General features: G+C 39.2%; 1 protein-coding gene across 2 annotated transcripts in view; it reads right to left on the reverse strand.

The window, feature by feature from the left end:
• Nucleotides 1-1,303: 1,303 nt before the first annotated feature.
• FABP6 (fatty acid binding protein 6) overlaps nucleotides 1,304-25,289 on the reverse strand; it is a 44,250-nt gene continuing 20,264 nt past the window's right edge. Inside the window, exons 1-5 of one of the 2 annotated variants that reach the window (XM_087760037.1) lie at nucleotides 8,116-8,331; nucleotides 5,792-5,896; nucleotides 4,745-4,920; nucleotides 2,622-2,711; nucleotides 1,304-1,429 (exon numbers count right to left, since the gene is read on the reverse strand). In XM_087760037.1, the coding sequence (XP_087616163.1) occupies nucleotides 1,376-1,429; nucleotides 2,622-2,711; nucleotides 4,745-4,920; nucleotides 5,792-5,858 (387 nt within the window). In that variant the 5' untranslated portion in view covers nucleotides 5,859-5,896; nucleotides 8,116-8,331 and the 3' untranslated portion in view covers nucleotides 1,304-1,375. Of the gene's footprint in view, nucleotides 1,430-2,621; nucleotides 2,712-4,744; nucleotides 4,921-5,791; nucleotides 5,897-8,115; nucleotides 8,332-25,289 lie in introns of those variants that run through there. The other variant, XM_009469428.2, reaches the window with a different exon arrangement.

Genomic DNA, 25,289 nt, shown 5'->3' on the forward strand with positions numbered 1-25,289 from the left:
CTTGTGCCTAACTCTACAGGTCACTCTGTGTAGTTGGTTAAACGTTGAATGTGATGGGCACATTCTAAATCCAAATGTTTTAAGATGGCACATTATTATTTGCAGAGGAATGTACCAGGTGCCTTGAACTGAAATGAGGAGTAAGCCTGAAGACATCCTTTATTACTTCTCAGTATATCCTCATATAACTCAAGAGGCTGAATTTCAACAAAATTCTGTTAAACTGGTAGATCTGTGTGCTGCAAGTACCAAAAGAATGTCTCAGGATTGAACAGGTTTCAGATTTGACTCGTGTTTCTCTAAAGTTCAGCATTATGCTTTGCCTCAGAGACAGGGTAAGTAATATATTGAGCAATACCTGGTCATAAGACATGTGCAGCCTGTTTCGAGTAAACTGATGGAGGCTAGATGAACCCTTGTTGCAGCTGGAAAACTTAGCAATCTCTATTGAGGAAAAAAGAGTAATTAAAAGCCTTTTTTTTTTTAATGCAAGATACCCGAAATGATTGGGATTATCAGTCAGGTACATAGGCCTATCAGAAAACAAACTTTTGTGTACACAAGACACATGGCCTGACTAATTACTGATAAGATTGTGAGGGCAAGCAGCTAGGTGGATCAAGAAGGCAAGGCAGCTGAAAAAAGGAATCTAAAAAGGGAAAAGCTTTGTGGACTGGGTATTGGTCGGAAGTGATTTGGAACAGTGAATCCAAAAACTGTGTTATATTTAATTCCTACTGTGTTCGAGAAAACAGGTTTTCACATGCATTCTATGTAAATAACAGGATTGCACTGAGGAAATAAGACACTCCAAGTTTTCCTGCAGGAGTCTCTCTGTAAAACCTTAAATGTCCTCTAAGAATTTGGGTCAAGAGGAGAATGAGAAAACCATGATAGCAGTATGGAAGCATATCTTTTCACAAGTGATAAACTGACTTTCCCTTGTTTTGAAGGTCCTAAATTTCTGCCCTCCAACCAGCAACAGGGCAAAAGACTTTCATCAGGTCTTGCATTTTGATGTATGATCTGGGCAGAGTATTGTCCTATTCTCTAGACAACAGCTGAACAGAGCTTCTATTAAGTAGGTGGTAGACAACATTTGAATCTGCCAAGCGTGTATCATATCCTGAAATACTTAGACTGGAGCAGCATCATTTAGTGCTTTGTTGCATCTTCTGATTTTTGCATTCTGATTTTTTTGAGTATTTGTCAGATCTTTAAGAATGGGGTAAGCATTAACGTTGGGGATAACTACTCAAAAACAATTCTTCACGTTTGTAATACAAAGAAAGAGAGAGGGAAAGACAATCAGCACTCTATTTATTTGTATCGTTGTTTGTTTTTCAGTACACTGGAAGAGACTGGGTTTACTGCCTTAAGCAATCCTTTTGCTGGTCCTTCTGTAGACTACACCAGAAGCAGTAGAAATCTGGAATAAAGAATAAACCAAAAATTTGGTTGGACAGTGTAATTAGAGCTTCAGTGTCACAAATGAGAAGACCTGCTGACTGGCTTACAGAACCTGTCCTTTACTGAAGCAACATTTACCCTTTGGTAGAAGACGTATCTAGAAAATAAGCTGAATGTCCTTGTCAACTCTGAAATACACAGCGCAAAAATATTCTTGCACAACAAGCACAACTTCTAAACAGGGGTTTAGGAATAACTTAAGTGTATCCTGTGTTAGACATGGCTTTACCAACTCCACCATATCAGGGTTTTAGACAAGTGAGGTAATTGTTCTCCAAAAGCAATAAATGATTGACAGTATTACTTTCAGGGAGGGTGAGTGTCCTTTCTTGATTCACAGACTAACTAACTTCTGGTTAGTCTTTGTTGAAGATGCACTCAGACATATGTAACTGGCACAGACATAAGTCAATTCAGGAAGATTTTTGGGGCTCAGAAATCATGATGTTTGACAGTCCTATTTGTTTTACAAGTTTTACTGTAAGTGTTGTAGTTTCAGTAATCTTCCAAAGCTATGTTGCCATTTTGGTGATAAAATAGGATACGACTTGAAATCCAACCTCTCGTGTTTGGTGTGGGGTTTTTGTTGTTGTTTTTTTGTTGTTTTCCCTTTGGTAAGACTAGGAAAATAGGGTTCTACAGAAATTCTGTGAGGACTTGCAGCTAGATAGTTTTGTAAGAATGAAACAATAACTTTATAGAAACATGTAAGTAGTAGGTAAAAAGTTTTATATTATTTTCTATTCTTGAGGCATAGGCACAGGGAATACAGTCAAAGACATGGCAAGTTGGGAGTATTTCGGTCTGAACATGCCAGTCTTACAGCTATAAAACTGTGTGTCTGTGCCTAAGATGCAAGATCTCCATTTCAAATTTATCAAAAATATATGACGAAAAGTTTGTTCATTGAATTTTTGGATTAAACCCGCACAAAATTGTAGAAGATTATCGAGAGTGAAGGAGAAAGTTATTTAATAGTTTTACTTTATTTTAGATAAAGATTTTTTCTAAACTCAAAATTTTAAGCCTGTTCTCCTGGAGGTTTGGTTTTGGTTTTTTCTTGGTTGTTTTTGTTTGTTTGTTTTTGGTGTTTTTTGTTGGGTTTTTTTTTTTTTTTTGAAATAAACTAATCTGGATATATGAGAACTCACCTCTACTAGCTTTCCTCCACAAATCTCTGCAGTATGACGATAGTTGGGAAATTCAGCTACTATTTTGCCATCTTCCATTTTAACAGTTGCCTGTAAGAGATTAAGGTTTAATGAGTAACAGAGAAAGGTTTACTGTTCCCTGGGGTTGATGGCTTTTATATTATCACATACACTGTAAACATCTGTACACCTGATCCTTAAAGTTTTTACTTTTAAAAAAGTGGAAGTTGTGTATTACACATGCAGCTTCATGAACAAGATTAAAATCCTTCTGCTTTAGTTCTTAAACGTTCACAATTTAAATAGAAAAATGTTCATCTAACAATACGTGCAAGTTCCATATCTACACAAGAAATTGGACAATATTCCTTCATAGCTCTAAAAATGATCTGACTACAGACTATGCTTCTCACTCAGTCTTCAATGTTTTATGTAGTTCTCTTGTTTTGACAGTGAAGTAAAAGGCATGATTGTATAACTTAATTTTGAAGTAGCATTCTGGGATGCTAATAACCTGCCTGCAAGCAGCACAAAAGTGACTGTGGACAAGCGATGTGAATCTTTACCCTAGATCCCGAGTTTCATACCTCTTAACTACACTAGAATTCATCTTGCTCATTTACATATAGGCGAACATGACCGCACAGTCTGCGGTCACACCTTTATACTATACTATGTGCCGACAGCTGTAAGAGCTGCTCCTATATGGAAGAAGTATGCCAGGATGCTACTATGAAGATCACAAATACTACAGCAGCTCAGCTGACCACCAAAACTAGGTATGTACTTCCATCACAAAATCAGTCTTGTCTGTATAACTAGTCAGTCTTGCCTATGCTTTTAGTAATAAAGACAGACAAGCCCGTCATACTTACAGGAGAGAGAAAAGTAATTTGCAAGATGAAGAGATGAATGGATGTTTTTTACCAGCCACAAGGAAACCATCTTACTAGTTTATGTACTGCTTAGTGACACTGTACTAAAAGGCAGTGGTTTCTCTGCTGAGAGTCATTTACTCTGCCTCCAGCTTTGGCTACTTAATAGGCTTTGGACTGCTGAAGTGCCCAGGGCCAAAAAGAAGAGAATGGAATTTGTAGTATTTCAAAATTGTCAAGTTTGCAATAAATTGACCAACTAGAATTGTGTCTTATTCTATCTGTTAGGTTTCATAAAGATTTCTCAAAGCCAAAGACGTGGCTTTTTTCTCTCCTAATCAAAAGGTATGACTAAAAAAGCATTCTGGAAATCATGCAATGCTATTGCCATTCTCAGTTTGTCACAGCTCCCTGATGCAGTTGCTGGTTTTCCTGCCTCTTCAATATGTATAAAGTTATTTATCCAGTAATCTATTGTAGGGTTCTGGACACCTCACAAATGCAGAGTTTAGCTGTCCCAAACTGTCTTATCCCTTTAAATAGATGAGAAATGAATAAGGTAAGTAAAGCAACCATTTTACAGCAGGCTTTGTATCAAGATTTTGTCCAAGACAGGAGCAGATCAATATTGTGTAATCTTCCTCCTTGCTAGAGGCTGCTTAAGTTGCAAGTTGCTCTGTACTTCCAATAAGAAGGAGGCTAGAGAGATTTCCTCCCCCTTCACTTTACACAGTCTTTTGTTTAAGGCTCAGGCACAGGTGACTTCAAAAAGTGAGCACTGCTGCCAGGCATGGGCAGAGCTAGGGACCACAGCACTCCCCTCAGAGTGTGCTGCAGTTGCTGTATGGTGCTGGACAATGACACAGCTGCCAACCAGCTCTTTAGAGTTTTAATGAGCATTATCTTTGCTTGAGCTGCGACACCAGTAGATGCTTGATACTCTACCCTTGTTCTTTATCAGCACATACAGTTCTGAAGCTCTAGCTCTCTTTAAAATCAGATTTAGATATTTTGCTAGAGGCATCAAGAAATGGGGGAAAAAAAATATATGTTTCTAAGCTATGACAGATGGAAAAAAAAAAAATTAAGGAAGATGTCCTTGAGACAGATTGGATTTTTCACCCTAAATTAAAAAACAACTGAGACAGCATAGAACTTAAGAGGTAAATTAATTGACAGATTGGATTTTTCACCCTAAATTAAAAAACAACTGAGACAGCATAGAACTTAAGAGGTAAATTAATTTACCTTGAACTTTTTACCACCCATTGTCTCCATGTCTGCTTCCTGGCCAATTGTGAATGTGTTGGTTGTGGTGCGGCCTCCTGGGAAATGCTGTGTCCAGGTGAAGTCATTTCCATTCTGCACCACCTCAGTGACTATTTTGCAATTCCTTCCCATTTCAATCTTGTCACCAGGGAGACCTTAATCGATAGAAACATGCAGTTTATCAAATCTAATAGCCTACCAGCTGTATTTGAATTGAAGCGTGCTAATGGTATGCTTGTTCTCAGACATTGCTGTCTGAGCATCTGGTTTGGGTTTTTTTCTTTCTTTTTTTTTTTTTTCCCCAGCAGTATCAAAGCTCTGAGTTTAAGTTACTGGTATAAAGAAAGATATATGTACATCAATGCATTTGCTAAAATGATAAGTTTTGGTCTTGCATTCTTTTCCTGGAGAAATGGTACACAGAATGAATGCATAGATACAAAGTATATCTAAATAGTCCCTTCTACTTAATCTACACATGTAGATGCATGGAATTTAATGTGTATGAACTTGGTGCCTTTGCTATATAGCTGCACCTGTCTATTTACTATTGCTTTTTAAATAAACAAACACAAACACTGAACTTCTTATGCACACAGATCATAGTGATTTTACAGGGTAAGCTGAAACAGGTTTGCACAGTCTTCTGAAAGCATTCACAGAAACCTGTTCCTGTCTAAGATTTTGACGAGCATTTTCATACTAAATTTATACTCCCACTGATGAATACTAAGGACAGAAAAAGTGATCTTCACGATCATTATACTGCACACATCTCAGCCCTTTATTCTGGTGCCACTGAAAAGGAATACTGCTTCTGTAGAACACGACTATTTCCTGTGGCTGACAGTGCTTATAAGTGCTTATAAGAATGAAAACTGAATCTCCTTGCTGAAATGCAAAGCACTCCTACTGTCTTAGCCCCTGCTGATCTCAGCACATTTCAGTTCAAAAAACCTTTTTTTTTTTTGAAGTATTTTTAACTCATTTATAACCTTTAAGACTTACAGCCCAAGACATACTTACCAATCTTCTTCACAAAGTCATCGTAGTTCTCATCGCCTTCGAATTCGTATTTGCCTGCGAATGCCATGTTGCCCTGGTGATGTGGCTGGTAGAGCAGAATAGCAGCTGGAACAAAGAAGAATGGATAAGTGCAGATGGCTTGAGGCCCTTGTTTTTATAAGTGAGCCCAAGCTGTTCAGCCCACCTATACCCACACCCCTTGGAAATATACTTTTATGATCTGTGTGAGTCACTAGCATGGATGCCATTGACCTGTATGAAAATCAAGGTTATAATTCAATTATACATCCTTGACAATAATCTGGAGATCAGCAGAAATCAAGGACAAAAGCTTGGTTTTGGTTTTAGTGCATATTTAAACAAAGTGATATATTTTTACTTTGAAGATTCCACTGATGTTGCAGTCAGGATGGAATAATGGTACAATAAGTTACAATGAAACGGAGAAAATGGCTTCAAAGCAGTGTCCTGAGATCACAGCCTTGCTCTATTTGGAAGCATACCATATGTTCGTTAAAATATGAAAATAAGAAACAAGCTGCACAGATTCCTAAGTAATTCCAGTAGGATATAGGCCATAACAAGATTCTGGGTAAATTACTGCACCTGAACATGTCTTACCTTATCTCCACACTGAAAAAGGAATGATGAACTATTTTACATTACTTGGATGTATAGTATATTATATTACTCCACGGCACCACGTTCCCATACCTTATTTAATATCAAGAGACAAATAGTGCTTTGTATTGCTTAGCAAATATTTGCACAAAGTACAAAAAATATACTTATTTTGGAAAAGCAGAGCTCTGATTTGTGTAAGATAACCACATGTTAAAAGTCAGGGAGTCTGCTGGGTAATTTAGAATGCATACAGGAGATGTCCTATGCCTAATGAATCCATTGCCGCACGCAGATAGCAGGATAGGAAATTCCCAGCTGCTGTGTATTGGCATAGCTCCACTGGCTGAGGATACAGACCAGCAATTTTTAATCTGAACAAAAACATGCCTAGGATTTATGTGAAAATGGTGTCATAGATTAGAATTTTATTTTATTTTATTAAAGTAATAAATTTGAGAAGGAACTGAAAATCTACTTTTCCCTGGTTTTATAAAAGTCTGGAGAAATATATAACAGTGTTCAACATGTTTTGCTGTATGCAAAGTGGATTCCATTTCTTAAACGCAATTAATTTAATCCCACATGCTAGGGCAAGAGCATGTCTATTTAGTCAAGAAACTGATCAGAAGAAGAACAGGAACATAGGCTGGGTGATTAAAAACATGGAAAACAAAGGTCTACTAAACTTCACCACTACGCTCCTTGGTACACTTTCAAATTAATGTATTCTATGTAACCATTTCTGTATGTCTCATTAATAGACTTATCCATACTGTCAGAGAATGAGACAAACTTCAGTAATGGGATGCAACTTCAGTAAAATGTTAAATATCACAAATCATGGTACATCATTATTGTAAAACTACACAAATTAGGAGCATTGCTACATCTAACAGTTTTATTACCAATAACACTGTCTTTGAGCTCACACAGGCAGTTGTATACTCCCTCAGCCTGTGCTCTAAGTCCTGCATATTGGGGAGCGCAGTGTAGTTTGCGAGCTGTTCTCCTGAGTTGAGACAGAATGGTGCCTCTTAGTGAATCCTGCCTCCTGCGGGTCCTCTCTCATATGGTCACACCCTGGCTGTGTCTTGATGTAGCCTCACAGATTTGGGACTGGATGTAGATTACATTATACCAGCATTAAATTCAAGAGGAGCTAGAAATAAGACAGCCTGTACCCAACTGTTTTGTCACAGCAAACCAGTGTGCACAGTAACTCCTTAAATTAGTATCTGTTGGGGGGTGTTAAGGTTTTATTAAACTTAAATATATTTGCTACATATATATATATTTAATGGCATATTACTTGTCAGGGTATGTTGCAACTCAAAGAAAAGAATCCTCTCTAATTTGTATTAATTTTTTATTTTGCTTACTAAGCTGCCTTCTTTTATGCAAAGCCTCTGCTGTCTGTAAGTTATACAGCCTCTAAACCAATTACAGAATACACAGGGCATATGAGGTTTGAATAGGAAAACATTTCCTGTCTTAGGAAAATTTTTACAGTTTCAAAACTTTTCCTTACAGGGGAAAATTGAGAGGGATTCCAGAATAACATACTGTCTGATGGGTGAAAAGTCTGAATCAGGGGAGAAGGGGACTTCTAATGGAAAAGAATTTGCTGACCAGAAAAAGCTTCAGAAAATTCCAAGTGAGTTTTGTGAGAGATTGTACCTGTGAACTTGAAAAGATCTTACCTCATGTTTATTAGTTGGGAATTTATATTAATTCAGGGTGGTGGTGGTGGTAGCTATTTCCTCTTCTGCAGTCTGAGAGAAAGTAACTTCAAAATCTTACATCTTCTTATGAAAGAAAACATAAAACTTTCAAATGGAGATGTGGTTTTTGAAGTTGACGACAATCCTTTTAAAACTATTTGTTTGGGTGTATGTTCCTGGCAGGAAAGCAGTTTTCTAGAAGAGATGCAGAAGTGAACAAGAGTGAAGCATAACAAAATCATGGTCAATTTGTAAAATAAAAATGGAACGAATGTCCTAGGAATTACTGCCTTCCCACCCCTAACCCTTCACTCTCCCCATATTTACTCAGCTGAAAATTGTACCATATTGTGCAGTGGCTGACTATATTGTGCTGGAGTTCATGACGCCACAAATGCCATACCATCTGCTGTCTGCATGCAATTAAAAGGATGTCTCCATACGTGAAATAGAAGAGCGCCGTATACCTTCCCTCTGTGAACATTCTCCGTGCCTTGTGATTAGTATTCAAAACACAGGGGTGTGGGAGAAAGGTACAGAACTGGGGGTTTCTCTATCAATTACAAATACACAAGATTCAGAGAAGGAACAGAGAAACTTGTTTCACTGCCAGTGTTTCCTTTGCACTTTTGATTTAAAAGTGTCTGTAAAATGATTCTGACTGTCCCGCAACCATATTTGACACTTAGTTTTTTAATTAAAACTCCTTCAGCTTAACCCCAAGATTGCTGAACTCAATGACGAATTGTGCAGGAGCAGACAACTGAAAAAGAAACTTTCTTTATCAGCTGGACCCAGATGCTTAGGCCCTATGTACATAAAGAAAAACAGCATTAGCATGGAAAACAATGAAGTGGTTGGACATATGTAGAAGCCTCAGTTCTTATTGCTGTGGTAAAGCTAAGCAGATAGATACCAGTTAAGCTACAACAGTGTAAACTCTATGCCATTAATAGAGGCAAAACCCCTAGTAATTTCAGTCATACACAGATTCAAAAATACCATTCAGAGGAAAGTATCATCAACCCTATTTCATACATGAGAAAGCTGAAACACGGAGAAAAAGTGTCCTATCAGAGCTTACAGTATAGTGAATTGGTGACACAGCCAGTAAGAAATCCTAAGTCCAGGCATTAACCCAGCGTCCAGAGGATGGCACATTAATTTAAACATTCTTATAATAAACAAGCCCTTAGAAGCAAACGACGAGAGCTCTGAGCAACCTATTACTTTCAAACAGTCACAGAGGGAGTTTTCCGCTTGCTTCACTAACAGGCTGTGAGAATCCTTACAGCTGCTTAGCACAACTGGCTGAGCAAGTCCCTCGTTAAGATTCTTGCCATCTCCATGTGGCTCTGTGTATACTGAAAGATAACCAGTGTCCAGCCCCAGCTCTTCTGCTGCAGAGCGAGTGACCGGTGAGACCGCCTCAGGCCAGCTGAGCGCTGAACGCCTCTGTCTTGCACGAGGCTCTCGCTGTTCCAGAGAGACATGCACAGCCCTGTGAAGAAGGTAAATGAACTCAAGCCATAAACTCTTCTGTTTACATAAAACTTATTGGGGGACAATATCACCGGCACAGTAACACCACATGGACCTTGGAAGATAGATCAAGCTGGATAAGAAAAACGCCAGTTCTGTGAAACAGGAAAAAGATAATCAGATTATATGAACAGTACTTGAGCTTTTATGTTCTCTCCCTCTCTATCAAGATCAAATTATCTTGATAGCTTTCTTGTGATATGATATAAAACCGCTGACATCTACACAACTATACAATACTTAGAGCTTGCCTGCAGTGGGAATGTGGTGGGCACAGAACCAGTGTGTAGTACAGTACATGTCCAATGAATAACTATTTGGCTGGGTGGGTCACTCTTGCCACACACTAAATATGAGTTTATTCACCTCCGAGGAGTTGTACGCTATGCTGTACATGAGAGTTCCAGGACAGGTTACAAACATCCATCTAAGCAATAAAGGTAAGGCTACACAGTGCTAATAAACGTGCTTGCTCTGCCTGGTTGCTCAGGATCAGAATCAGCTTAGAACAAGTTTTGAGCAAACGTGCCATCATCTGCACCTGTCTGTGCAGAGGGGTTTTTAACGTGCATTGTGATTTTGCACCCATGTTTCTACTCACTTATTCTGAAATAAATCCTTATTTTCATTCCTGCCTTTTTTGTTACAAAATGTGACGAAATTCGATAGTGTATTAGAGAATGAAGTAGTCTTCCAAATACTGAGTCAGGACAATGTTTATTCCAAGAATAAAGGAATGGAGGCCCTCTGACTTTACTGAAGTTAGGGTCGCTTGCACAGTTGCTAAGGTTAGTCATCCAAGTCCCTATCTCTTCAGTTTCAGCTAAAACCAGTATCCATTTAATGACCTTACGCTCTGCATTTACAATATTCGTGATCTTCCTGCCTCTTCAGGGCTGTGAGTGCATGGTGTTGCTTTTGCATACCTCTATGGCAGTGCTTCATCCTTAGTGGGCTGGGCGTTGAAACAAATGGTGCAGAGAACTCCCTAATTATCCAGTAAAAAAAGAATAAATGAAACCAAAATGATCTATGTCTATGTATACATGTATTCTAAATACATTACGTGTATTTAATCCATTCCACCTACTACAACGTAGAGCCTGCACGCTGCTGCAAACAACCTTGGTTATGTTATACTTCTGTTTAACAGAACTCAGTTCAAATCCAACTGAATTCACACCTATAACAGAGAACAGTGGAAAAATAAAAGATATTTCCCTGGCACAAGGTGGGAATCGTAACAGAGAAAGGCAAAAGAATAAAAAGCTTCAGGTGTAAAAGCTGAAAACGGCTTTCAGAAAGTGGCCATTATCTGCAGCGTACCTGGCACTATCCATCATTTTCAATGGAGAAAGATGCAGCTGATCTTTATGTAGGTCAAAGAAAATACCATTATTCTATAGGAGACTGTGTCTGCCATCTGGTGGCCAACTGTCAGGGCCCATATGCCAGGCAGCAGGTCCTACACTGAGTCCCCAGCTCACCCATGCAAACCCTTGACTTCGGTTAGAGCATGCCAGGGTTTGCCACCACCCTTGTGCCACAGCTGACTCTGCAAGAATCGCCGATCCCCTCGTCCTCTAACTGTAAAAAAAAATAAATTCCCCCCCTGAGCTGGTTATAATCAGCTCGGTAAAAGTCATGTTAAATGTATCATTTGTATTTATATTATATATATAAAAAAATAAGTATTTATCCAAGCAATTATCTTCATATGTTTCATTTTGGGACATAGTTCTAAATGAAGATGATTTCCTAAGCATTGGTTTAGGGCATCACTGAAATATCATACAGTATTAGCCTTTGCTTAAACACAAATACATTTGTATTGCTAAATTGGCAATCAGTGACACACAGGACTGCTTCATACAAATTTAATTAAACATTATAGATCAGAGGCCAAATGCTGGCTCCCCTACGTTCAGTGGGAATCATCCACAGTTGAACTAACACTTCAACACCATTTGATGAATCTAACTTTATGTGCGAATGCTATTTGTGGCAGACTGGCATTTGTGAAACCCACTGAGTGGATTCAGCTGCCACAGAGAAACACAAACAAGGGTGTGCATGCTTCAATGGAGCAGCACTGTTTGCAGGCAGAATGGAAGGAAACGGCATAACCTTATTCTGCAAGCTCTAAGGTGCGCAGGGTTTTTACACTGAATTTGTCTCAGTGAGTGGGGAAAAAATCCCAACACAACCCAAAAACATGCATTCACAGTTGTGCTTACCTAACTTTGAAACCTGAGTCACTGATCTAACATCAACACATAGTAAATCTCATGTTTTAATGTATATTGTCAGGACTGGGCAGGAATCAAACTCCTAGTTGCAATGAGAAGTTATGCAGAAAAGCTCAACGCTGTATTTGAATTTGTCAGGATGACGTGAGTTGCAACTGTGTGGCTGTTGTAGACAGCACGAGCAAGTTGTCAAAGTAAAACTCTTGTGGAAGCTTATACCCAAAGGTGTAAGGAGTAATAAGTAACAAGGAAGGTTCATCTAAAGTGAGCAGTTAATTCTCTCTGTCTCCCAAGTCAGCTACCTCTGATATGCAAAACAGCTGAATCTTCAAATGCTGGTAGGAACAGAGGGAACTTTCAGGAACCAAATCAAAGGCCTCGGATATCTTTACTTTCAGAATTTACTTGCAACAAGGTCATAAATATAACGCTTTTGCATTCTTTTTGTCATGTCGGAGTCACCCTGCCCTTGAATGTCTCCCAGCATGCTTTAAAGTTTATTAACCTTTCAGATGTGTTGTATAAAGCCAACTGAGATACAGTCAAAGACAAAATGGCGTTGAGGAAAGTAATTCCATTAGTGAATGAACTAGGCCGAGTGACTATCTTTGAAGTGCTTTTAGAACCGGAATGCAATTGAACAAGGAGTACAGATTCAAAACAAAAGTAGGAACTCTCCAGTGAAAAGAAAGTTACACTTAATGATTCTTTCAGAATGACACTTGATCAGGAAAGCTTCTAAATTCTTAAAACAGCTGTATCTGGCAATTACTCAGCAACCCTCCATAGTAAATGGCTAATGATTATTAATTCCTTTGGTATTCAGAGTAATCATTCATAACGAATTCAGAACGAACTCATTTGGTGTTAATGTAATGTGGAATTCCACGGGAGTCCTGTTATAATGCTGCCTTATTAAGTATCCATTTAGTATAGTACTAGGTGTTACTATTCTAAACCCATAAGCAGTAGAAAAGTAATTACCAACAAGATGTGGCTGAATTATTGAAAAGCTAATGCTTGTACAGAGTCCAAATATTTAACAGAAATGCACCAGCCAGCTCTGCAGGACTTCTGCAGGCGACACAGTACAGACCCTGTCCTTGCCCCAGTTGTGACGTTCTGATGGGTAGGATCTGCCCAACAAAAACAGGAAAGAAAGGATCCTACCAGAAGCTCAGAGACAGAAACATTTGCAGGGGAGGAAGGCACAGATCTTCCAAAAATCCAGTATTTTTGGGACTCCCTAAAAGGAAATTTGACCATTTCCTGCCAAAACACTCTATCAGGAAAACCTTCAGTCTGTTTCAATCTCCAGAGAGCAAGATAACCAAGTGAATCATTCAAGCTGTACAAGCTGGCACAGCTTCTGCAAGAAGTGTTTGGTTCTGCTGCCCCTGACTGGTGTTCCTGACCTCTGAGGGACTGCTGAGGTCTGGTTTGGGCAACTAAAAAGACAGAAAACTAAACCTAAGGAAAAAACCAAGAAAAAAGCAGCACTTAGTTATCAGCTGGTTTCATCAGTTTTCAGCTGAGTTGGCTCTCTGAACTGTCTCAATTGCACGCCCAGGCCCTGCCAGTACAACAGGAGGTACAAGAGAGAGGAGGGGAAGATGAATGGCACCGTCATCATCAACAACATGTAGCCCTTTCATCGGCCTAGCGGTCGCTGCAAACCACACAGCGACCAAGAGCAGCCCGAGGATATGACAGTGCTGCTTAAATTGCTAGCTGATTCCTAGCTGTTCTTGAGCCACCTCCTGCTTTGTGCTGGCACGACTGTTCACGCAGTAGTGCAGTAACCAGAGTGAGGGTCTGATTTGCATTAAAAATTCCAAAGATAAAATGAAAAGGTATTTTTCAGATGGATCAGTGCTCCGATCCAATTCTTCACATGATCACACAAACAGCTGTACCGGCATAATGCAAGTATTGGCATGGAGAAGGGAACAAGCAGCTGGTGGAATACCGGCACGAGGTGGCTATGCCACTGAAAAATGCTCACTGTAATCATGGTCTGAGTTATACTTTATGATCTATATTAAAGGAATAAAGAAGTCTGAACTGATAATTGCAAACAAGGTTCTGGAGAGGAAAAGCAGAATTATGCTCATGCTAATTGACCTAGCGATGTGTTCACTGAACAAGTTTTCTGCAAGCTGAAGGCTCAGCCCAAATTCTCCGAGCTCATTACTTCCTATTGCCTCTTCAGAGTCCAACACCCAAGTAAATCAAATGAGCACTCCTGGACTCAGAAGCACCAAACCAAAGAACGGGGAGGGAAATCTCTGCTATCACTTCAGTCTCTTCTAGAGTTGATAGCACTCTATACAATTGCTCGTCTTCGTTACTCTAGCAGGCAGCTTATTGCCTGGTAAGCAAAAATCTTCTCTTAATTTCTAGTTTAAATTAATGCATGGTTATTCCAAGCCTGTTTGTACTTGTGCTACCCTTGGCCCTTCTCTTAAGTAGAGCTTCTCTCTCTGAGTTTACCCCAAAGTGCTTTAGAGAGCAGTTACATCCTCTTTTTTGCTAGGGTAAATAAATTGGGCTAAGCCATGCCAGGCTCTGTTAGACGCTTCTGAAATGACAGACCAAGATCATTAACGGACAAACTAAAATGTTTTGGTTTTACAGTAAGACTGAACCAGGAACTTCTTGTGAACCTAATTGTTCTTTTCTTTCTTCAGGATTCTTCCCTTTAATTAGTTATTTTATACTAATGATATCAATTGCATCCAATTCAATGGTAATGGGGACTGATAGCAGAAATAGGAAGCTATCTTGATTTTTAAGTTTTAGTAACAACTACAGCAGAAGACTTGAAGATTTTTGTTATGCCACTTTTGACTCATGTAATCTGAAAATACATAGTAAAACTAATTTTGGCTACTATTGATTTGGCTCACACAAAACTGTTAAGATTTCTTTGAGGTATCATCTTTGGATTAAGAGCCACTATGGAACATTTTGAACCCCAATGGTTTTAGTCTAATACAGACATTTTTAAAAAGCTGCTAAAGTGAAAGATATAATTCAACCTTATCTGCAGAGTCTTCTGGTGAAAGCAAACTGAGTTAAAGATACCACCTCTATACGTTTCTTTGTTCCATACATTTATACTAGAGGTCCCTAACAGAAAGTAACTCTAGTTCTAATAAAGTTAGTTACAGACATCCGTAAAGATAGGAATCATTACAACTACTCTTCGGACTTTTCTGACCAAAAATCAATAGTCATCTCCCCTTTATCTACATAGTTCATGTGATGTGTTGTAAAGATTTTATTACTTGATAGTATCTATATGATTGTACTTGCTGACACACCAGGACAACATAGCTCCAAATGGGAGCTTATCTTCAAGGTAATCTAGTCTAATTTGGAGACTTCTGTCACATGGCTGTGTTCTTCTAAGCAATCCTCAGTCACCACCAAAAGGGGGGAAAAAAAGCTACATACCAATATAAAATGAATGTGCCCTGTACCTGCATCTAAAACTAGTGGGAACTGATAGCAGGGAGGGTAACTGAATGCAATAGGCTGTCACCACCACACACCAGCACCACCACCAAGGGGAAAAAAAAAAAAAATCAAATTCTTTCTTAGCCACAATGTATTTGGAAGGTGATCATGCTCTGGAAGCCTCTTCTCTACAGCTACAGTTACCTACAAAATTTGCACAGTAATTTATTCAAATGAGCCTTAGAAGGCAATAGGATGAACATGGGATGAAACCAAGACTCAATGTTTCAGGTACTTATCCTGCTTCTACAGTATAAACGGGAGTTCTGCATGGACTCTGGCGGCAGCAGGCCTCTCTTGATAGCTGGACACCTTGCTGAAACCAGTCCCAGAGCTTGCATTTTCATACGCACTGAACTGACTCGCATATTTTACAGTTATTCTTACTTCTCACATACTTTTTCTGCAGCACCCTACAACTGCATTCTAGCCGGCAGCATTCACTCCACTGTAACAATCACAGAATGCTTTGCTCCACCTAAGAAACGAAGCAACTGATGGTTTAGTGTACATGGTGTTGATTTAGGTTTTTGTAGAGAAATGCTGCACAGAGCTTGCCTTTAACTAAGTCTACTGAAGTCAATGTAAGAACAATAGGTAACACCATGTTTTAACTTGTTCTTTCTGTAGGAATTCTGCTAAGAGCTGCTCTGTTTCCTCCCAAACAAATCATGTTATAAAACAATAAATCAGTTTAAGTGCTATCTGCTATACAGAAGAGAGAGGTTTTCAAAATCTGCGGAGATATAATATAAGGAACACTGAAAATGGAAAGTTATTTTAAAAAAGGAAGTTATACACAAATTATTTGCCTTTCTCAATTTTACTCACATTATTGGCTTATTAAGCAGAGGCTACTGGTGTGTAGCCTGTGGATAATAAAGAAGGAAATGACGGACTTCTAACAACAAACATTATCTACTTAATAAAATACTACTATTTAGTCTTGCAAGACAATGTATTTTGTTGTATTAATTGAGAATCTAACAGGAATTGGAGGTGTTCAGGATTTTGCAGAACTTTGTGTCATTTATTTAACACAAAAGGTTTCTTCACATTGGTAAGGAGTTGCTTAAAAAAAGACCATATTTTGAAGCACAGGGACATACGATTTTTCCACTTGTCTCTGTTTCTGCCTTATACTGTCTAAAGGAAAACTCATTAGTTTTAAGCGCTGTTTCAGGGAAGAACAAAGACATTAAGAGCTTCTGTCTTTTCCTTGTTTTTCCTTTATTTTAAGGAATCTATGTGCTGAAAGAGAGCGACAGCAGCCCAGACAGACATGTAAGGGTCTCAAATAACCCCAGCGCTATGTCTAGTCTAAATTGCTCCCATATCCACGGCCAACCTCGTTTTATTGAATGTATAACTAAAGCTGCCTCTTTAGAAAATATTTCTAACGTGCGGTGTAGATGCTGAATTACATTATCTCTGTTTGACATGCAAGCTTACACATAGCTTACACATTAAAAAGTTTGTATTTGTTGTTGGAATAATTTTTTACATACCATGCTGCTTATGGATTTTTTTCAAATCAAAGTTAATACTGGAAAAAACAAATATTTATTTTTCATTTGCTATAAAACAAACACATTTTTAAAACATCCAAAATGTTTGTCTTCAAATCTAATAATGCATTATATACAAGTGCCTTTTAATAACTGTACGCTGATAGCAGTCCTACTCCCTTCACCTTTTCCCTCTAGTTTGGGATATTCACAGCATTTTCTTTAATATACTGCAGAGTTTAGTCCATGATACGTATGATGAAAAACGCAGCCGAGCAATGGGTGCTGAGCAAGGGGTTCACTTTCAGCTTCAGTAAGACAATTCCCCACTTAGAAATACAGGTATGTGTTTCGTATGGCTCCAAAGAAAACTTTCTAGGTCATTCCAATAAATTGAAATACATCTTTTGATTTTGAAACAGACTGTTTCTACTGAAAATGTCAACGCAACATTTTCTTATTTCCGACATGGAAGACATTAATAAAAAAAATCTTCCCCCCGCCCCCCGCAAGATACTGCGATTTCACAACTTCCTTATTTTCATGCATCTTTACTTCTGTAACGTCAACGTCTCTGTATCTGGATCATCAATGGTTACTGAAGCAAATACACAGAGATGCAGAGCTAAAGGAAGGCCAGATTCCCCACTTGGCCTGCCAGGGGAACTCCTTCTACTGCAAGGGTTACTCAGAGTTCAGTATGCCTGGAATAAACACAGCATACTTTATTACGCACCCTGCCTTCCAGACTGCTGCTCCCAAGCCCTCCACCATTAAAGCAATAGTACTGTATTTTAAATACAGATTATGTAGTTTGCCCCAGGTCATATGAGATGGGATTAATAGCCAGAAATCCTGATTCACTGCTGTCTGTTAAAACTCTAGACACCCCTCCATCCTTTAGATATAACGGTTTCTCCAGCAAATTGCCCAGTTATCTCCACTGATTTTCCTGAAGTGTATTAATCTCCATTTACTGACTTGTAAAATCCTGCTGCTTTATTTGTGCACATAAACCCCATGCACAGTTAAATTCTACTATTCCAAAGGATTCCTTCAGCTGCAGTTCCTGAATCTCTGTTAAGGGGAACATTAAATTTAGATACTTTTTTTTTTTTGAAGACACATCTGGTTTGCAGCTTACTTTTTCTTATATTTTAAAATCACGTGTACTAGTTCCCTCCCATCTCCTTCACTCTCTCAAGCTTTTGCTCTATTCTCTTCTCCTGCAGCTCACCTGAAGAGAAGAGTTAGATGGAACAGGCATCTATCTGGTGATGGTGATAAGCTATTTGCTACCCCAGTAAGCCAAGCAAAGATTTTTTTTGTCTCAAAGAATCTCAAAGGCAGACATAAGAAACCAGTACTTGAGTGAATTTTCTTATGCTAGTGCAGTGTTTATAATGTGCCACACTGAAAATACCGATGCAGGCTAATTATGCAAGAACGGAAGAGTTTGAAAATGTGCAATGCAGAGAAGGATCCATTTCTTTTCTTGAAATACAAGAAAAGCCAGTTTTCTTTGCATATCAGTACTTTTTTGGGCTTCAGCTATGCTTTGATGTGTATGATACACAGTCACATCTCACTGCATATTTTACAATAATCTGAAATTGTTTATATTTCCTTAGATACATTTAACAGGAGAAATAAATATACTTCTGTAGCAGAGAAAATACATACGTCTCACATACCATTTCTTCACCATCTCCTAAACAAGCAGATCTTTGCATCTGCTTGTTCTGTTAACTGCTTTTATTACGTCTAGCCTGTAGTGTGCTTCTTCCAATGGTTTTATTTATTCTTGAGTCAGCCAGCGATAAATTTGCTGTTATTAACCAAACAACACTGATGTAAAACTGGGAAAATGAGACTATGTTGTTAACAGCCGTGATTTTATCTTAAACTCTGGAATAAGTCGTATTTCTCTTAAACCTTCCTTCTGGAATCAGAAGGAAAATCTGGAAAACATTTCAAAATCTGAACTTCCACTTGGAAGTTTCTTTACTTCATATTACCAAACAACAGCTGTTTTCCTCCTGAGTGATGAGAAAGCAGTAGGGAACAAAAAGACTAAACAGTGACAATTGTTTAGTTTTTTGAACTTCATTCTTAACCTAAACTCGCATTTTTGAATGGCTCAGTTTGCTAACATATACAGATCACTTATTCTCAGGATGCTTAAACACACGGATGTTTAGTTCAGTGACTGGATAGGGTGCCAACTTCCCAATATTCTGTTTCCTCAGACAGAAAATGCTTTGACAAAATTCGCACAAAGTTTAAAAACCAGTTGCATCCACCATTAAGGCAGGACTCCAGTGCCCAGGATTATCCTTGTGACTCCCCTGGTGGGCATGCTGAGGCGGTTCTAAAACCACTCCGAATTTCTGGGAGTGTTTCTCCAGCGCAGGCCCGGCCTTTCACAGCAGCCACTGGAAATCAGGCAGGCCTCCGTGTCATAAGCCATACTGCCATCTACCGATAAAGCTTTAGCTCTGCTGCTTGGCTGAATAAACTTTCAACTGTGCCACAGATGAACTTCTGTGCCAAAATCTGTGGCTTATAAGGCTAGTTGCAGCTTGTGTCCTAAAACACAGGAGATTTAAAGAAACCAAAATACTTAAGCTCTTCCTGTGTGATACTGGAATTTTTGTCATACTTACAAAATTGACAATATAGGCAGATTATTAAATCTATTGATTGAAAAAGCTACACTGCGTTTGTTTAACAGCAAGTCTTCCACCCACCTTCAAAACTCTTTTTTTGCTAGAAGCACCTGATGAGATTCTGTAAACGAGCCGCTATCACCTTTGCTGGAGTTTACTCTCTGGTAACACAAAGGGGCCGTTTGCCTTCAGGTTGCTAAGGTCTGCCTTGCAAGACAACATTGCCTTGGTTCAAGGTGGGCTGCCTTTTGCTTTCATTATGCTTGATTTTTTCATTTTGCTTCTTGGTAGAATGCGGAATTCTTCATGCAGAATCAGCCCTGATAATGATTCCTGCGTGCAAAGACAGGATGATGGCAAGATCAGGCTTTATCATAAAAATGCCCCTCAACTTGCTAATGCAGAGAGAGGTGGGATGAGGACATTCTGATACTGATTTGAACTGCAAGGTCTGTCTCCGAGGATTGAAATATAAATTTCTTCAGCCCTTTGTGATTATTAATTACTAATTCTTTACAGTTCTAGTACACTTTTCTCTTGAAGCTGTCAATATCCTTTACAAATAATATGTTGCAAAGGCCAGAAGAATTGAGCTAGTACTTTTCTCAAGGTCAGCGAGTGATGTCTGCACGTCCATTACTGTTTAGCACACCTGAAAATCAGCTCTCACCTTCTCTTATGATTGTTGAGTTTCTGTCGTGATCTGTTGTGATTATGGGACAGTCTTCAAGGGTACGCTGGATATAAACCACTATCCTGTTGTATTCTGGAGGCTGCAAAACGGGCAGGCTGAGACAATTGTTTGAAGAGAAATAAGTATCATTATCCTGCTCTATTCATCTCCTTTGAATGTTAGGCTCATGCAAGTCTGTGATGCTTTACATACCAATATTAACTATTTCACGACTTTCATTTTGGCAGACGGGATAGGGGAGAAACAAAAATGCTGAAACAGAGAAAAGAAGATGGGAAAGAAGGCTAACGTATGGAAAAAACAGAGCTAATACAAAATGGGAGCAGGTCTCCCACTGAGCGACACTGGAACCAGCAAGACAACACTTCATAATTAACAGCAACTAAAGCTATACTTAAAGGATTAAATCTCTCCTTTCCCTACACTTCTGTGCCTAGCTTTCCACTTGCCACCTGTGGAAATGCTAATACTTAAGGGTACGATGTATGAGGAGAGGCTGAAAGAACTGGGTCTTTTCAGCTTGAAGAAATGAAGACAAAGGGGAGACCTTATTGCATTCTACAACTACCTCACCGGAGGAAGACAGAAGATGGAGTCAGACACTTCTCAGAGGCACGGTGATAAGAGGAGGAGGAACAGACACAACTGAGAATATGAGAGATTCTATTAGCTATTATGAATTTGGTTTTTTTCTTCAAACCATGAGGCTGGTGAAATACTGGAACAGGTAGCCCAGAGAGGTTGTGGAATCTCCATCCTTGGCACTTGTCAAGACTCAACTAGAGATGGCCCTGACCATCTAAACTTTAAGGCATCATGCTTTTAACTAGACATGTTTTGAGTCGGGGTCGGTCTAGATGACCTCTGGAGGTCCCTTCCAATCTAAGTTATGAGTTTATGACAGTATAATCAACTATTCCTACCTTGGCCACTGAGCCAAATGAAAAATGTCCTTTGTCCACAAATGAAACTCACAACATAGTAGGAAAATACAAGCATGAAACTGATTCCGCTTGTTGGTCCCATCTCTCTCCAAAGTTATACTTTGAGAGTATATATTATAAGTATACTTACATAACTTACAAAGTTAATTCCTTTACCAAGGATTCAAAATAGTGTCAATCACCTTGATTTTCTTTTGTTTACTACTATGCAAATGAACTTTGACAAAGTTAGTTTACCAAAACTCTTAGCTTACTAGAAAACGTAGTAATTAAATAACGGCTTTACAACAGTAATTTGGTAAGATGATAAAATCAACACAATCTTTTGAAAATATTGCAGAAAATTAAAAAAAATATTGGAAATCTTAAAAAAGTATCAAAGACCATTCTCATTTAAAAAAAAAAAAAGTTTTTCTGCAGAGGAACATCATCCTCTGAGAGCATACTTGTCTTGAAAGTCCTAATCTTTGTGAAAAGGTGATTCACTATAAAAATACACCTCCACTGCTGCACAATGCCTTAAAGTTCTTGCTATCTCCAGGGACCGGCATAGGAAAAAAAAATTAAATTTTGCTAATCATACATGCATGGACTGTGATACAAAATCTGGGTGCATAATTTGGATTTTAAAGCCAAAGGGAATCTATTGGCTTCCACTGTGGATTTCAAAAACATCAATCTGCATTTCTATACAGCTTTTCTACAAGTGATTTGTACTCTTAGGCCTAGTTTATACCTTGGTTTTGTGTTTGTTTTTTTTTTATCTGCACTGTTGCCACACAGCATTGCTATTTGTAACCCAAGTGTCACTAAGATCATTTTGGCCAGAGGCATTTAGACCTTCTGTGCCCTGACTCCTCACAGCTGCATCACTGCCTCCAGCTTCCTCTTCTAGAAGAAACGCTTATTAGATTATTGTTAGATGCCGCTATTCTTGTGCTTGCACAAAGGCTGACCAGAGGGCTAGACAGAAGATCTAGTTTCCCTCCCCTCTTCAGGCTCCTCAAAGCTGAACAGTAGTTTGCTCAGAAAAGATGTATGGACTGTGTAGGTCCCTGCATAAAGGAGTAATTCCTGCAGAGAAGCACAGAATCACTAGGGTGGCTATTGGCCACTGAGTGATGTTCACAAGGGTGGAAGCAGCAGGAGAGGTTTTTGTCCAGACCCTGTAATTAGGGACTGAAGGAAAGCAGAAATGTAGACGGGTCTGGGGAGCTGCAGTGAGAGGTTTCGTGTCTCCTCTATTTCTGAGGAAGGATGATCAAGCTAGAATTGATTTATATGGGGTCATCACAGCACAAAAAGCCAGGAAGAGAAATGGCTTGAACCAGCTTCATAGCATCTTGCTGCTGTGCACTGGATCAGCTTACAAGCAGAAGACAGGCAAGCAGAGAATACAACCACTGCTGGTCCGCCTCTCCTCAGTCGCTGGTAACTGGAATCCCAACTAACTGGAACAGCAGCGAACACTGACATCCTTCCAGTACTAACTTTGTCTTCTGTTGGAGAAAGAATCCTTCTACAACAGCAATGGTATTTTTTTGAAAGGTTTGTTTTTGTCTGGTCAGTGCCTTCTCTTTTAAGTCATTGTGACCTACATACAGACACGATCCCAATAAAAAATTAAAGAGAAATAGAGCTTTATGTGACATTGCTTCTTTGAGCCAGCTCTGGAGTTGCTGTGGCCTCTGTATTATTTTTTCAGACAGGGTCAGATATGAGTTTATATAATTTTTGTTTGTTTGTTTTCTTTACTATCATAATGAATGTTTAAATATCTCTCTCAAAAAAAAATCTAGAGTTTACCCACTGAAGGTGGCATTGATGGACACACCCTTGCTAGTGTTGTTATCCTGATATTTAAAAAAAACCCAAACAACCTAAACTTACGCCTCTGTCTGAATAAAACACAGGACTGAGGCACACAATGAAGTTACTGTGAGCTAACACGTTGCCACTGAGCCACTGTAACTGATACACGGGTTCCCTTAGCTGCTTGCCAACATGCAGTACAACATGTTAGCTTAAATCATTTTCGCCAAGACACTTTGATGAGGTTTGGATGGCACAAGAAATTACTCTAGGGATATGGAATCCAACCCCTGCTATAACTTATATTTAAATCAAGACTGGTAGGATCATTACTACCTGATGACTGTTCATTAAGCCTGGGTGAGATAAATTTGGTAGTCAGTTCAACTCCCAGTGGCTGGAGACTTGCTGCAAACTGATTTCATAGCACAAAGGTCTATTCCATTTGGAATAACTCAGGCTATGAACTGATCTCTGACCGGATCACTGGCTGGAAGCAGAGTTGTACTGCTGTTCCAGAACATGCAATTCACTACCACAGCCGGCACCATTTTGACAAACAAAAAAATAGCCAAGAACTGAACTGTCCTGAAGGATCCTCTGCTTTGGGGTTTGTCCCTGCAGGTCAGGGCTGTATCTCATCAGTATAGCAAGGGGCACTGTCAGGGCTCATGATATACTTGCACTCTAGGTATGAACAAAGCGCAGATCCCGCTGCTGTCAGTCTGGCACCTTTCACTAGCCCTACATTACTCAGCAGTTAGCAGAGAGAAACAACAGGCATTTCAGCTTAGTGAAGGAGAAGCAGCTGGCTAGAGGATGAAGGAATAGAAAGAAGCAATTATACTATTATGGCTATCAAACACGCCCACATCACTCTTACTTGTGCTTGGGGGTGCGAGGCCAGCTCACATCCACCTTTGCTGCTGATTGTTTTTTTGACAGAAATTGCTCCCTAAACAGTCATGTTCAGTGATTATTTGTCTCCTTCCTTCTTCCTCTGATTACAGCCAGACTGGGATATCCCTGATCCGCATAGAAATGAATATCTGAAAAGTCAGTGCTGTCCTCAAAGGGGCTTGTGCACCATTAGGTCTCCAGATTTACTGCGCTAGCAAAGAACAGTGTAGTAATGAGGTAGCAGCAATAGGCTACAAATGAGGAGAAAAGAGCTAAAAGAAAAGGATTTTGTCTTGGTACATACCTGACTGTAAATGAAAATTATCACTGAGGTCCTGCGTTTATATAAGGAATTTTCACCAAATTTTGTAACCACACTCATAGAGCAAACTCTATATTATAGTAACTCTTGTTGATTCTTGACTCAGCACATGCACTGTATTTTGCCTATGACCATGAACAGCCAAGGAACACTACTATAAAAAAATAAAGCATATTTAAACATGGCTTTTGATGTGCTATGGTGTAATATCAAGTTCTCCTGTTTTCTAGGTCTCTGCCTGAGAAGTTTTCCCACAGCTAACAGCAGTTGGTGCAAAACAGTAACAGTTCCCTGTGGTATATGACAGCAGCACATATTTTTGCAGAACTATTGAGAAAGCACAGTTATTAATTGCAATATGTGTACCGAGGCTGATACAGTTGGCAACAAAAATGCTAATGAATGCAAGGAACTATGTTCTCACTATGTACGATACGTCACAGCCTCTTCACCTGCCTTCAGAGTTTTAAGTCCACTGCCTATTTCCATGTTGTTAATTATCCTAGTCTCCCCTCAAATGAACGTTCAAGTCCAAGCCACAGCTCAAACCCATTCCTTTCTGGGTGTATTGCTTTACATTAATCCAAACCCAATCACATAACACAAGTATCGGTCCGTTTTTCCTCCCCTATCATAGCTCTCCTACCTCTCACCTGGCCATGCACCAGCTCTGCTAACAAGAGCCCTGAAATCCAGTTATATTCAACCTTGACTCACTAGGTGGACCTTCTCTCCCATTGAACCGTACAAAGCTTTGTGGTTGCTTTATGCCTATAATGACTGTCTCTACTTGCTTAGCTCTCTGAATTGACTCATTTTTTCCGCCATTTGGGAATGATTCAAGAGCTTATTTTGGCTTGACCAGATCTGACTCACCCTGGGTGACTTCAGAAATTAGAATCAAATTGAGATCAGCGTAGAAAAAGCAAAACTATAGTCAAATTGTAACTACAGTCTCTCTACTGATGTGACAAAGAATTCCTGGCCTCCA

Source organism: Nipponia nippon, unplaced genomic scaffold, assembly GCF_047370975.1.
Source record: "Nipponia nippon isolate SJK-2023a ecotype South Korea unplaced genomic scaffold, ASM4737097v1 scaffold_21, whole genome shotgun sequence".
Lineage (NCBI taxonomy): Eukaryota > Metazoa > Chordata > Aves > Pelecaniformes > Threskiornithidae > Nipponia > Nipponia nippon.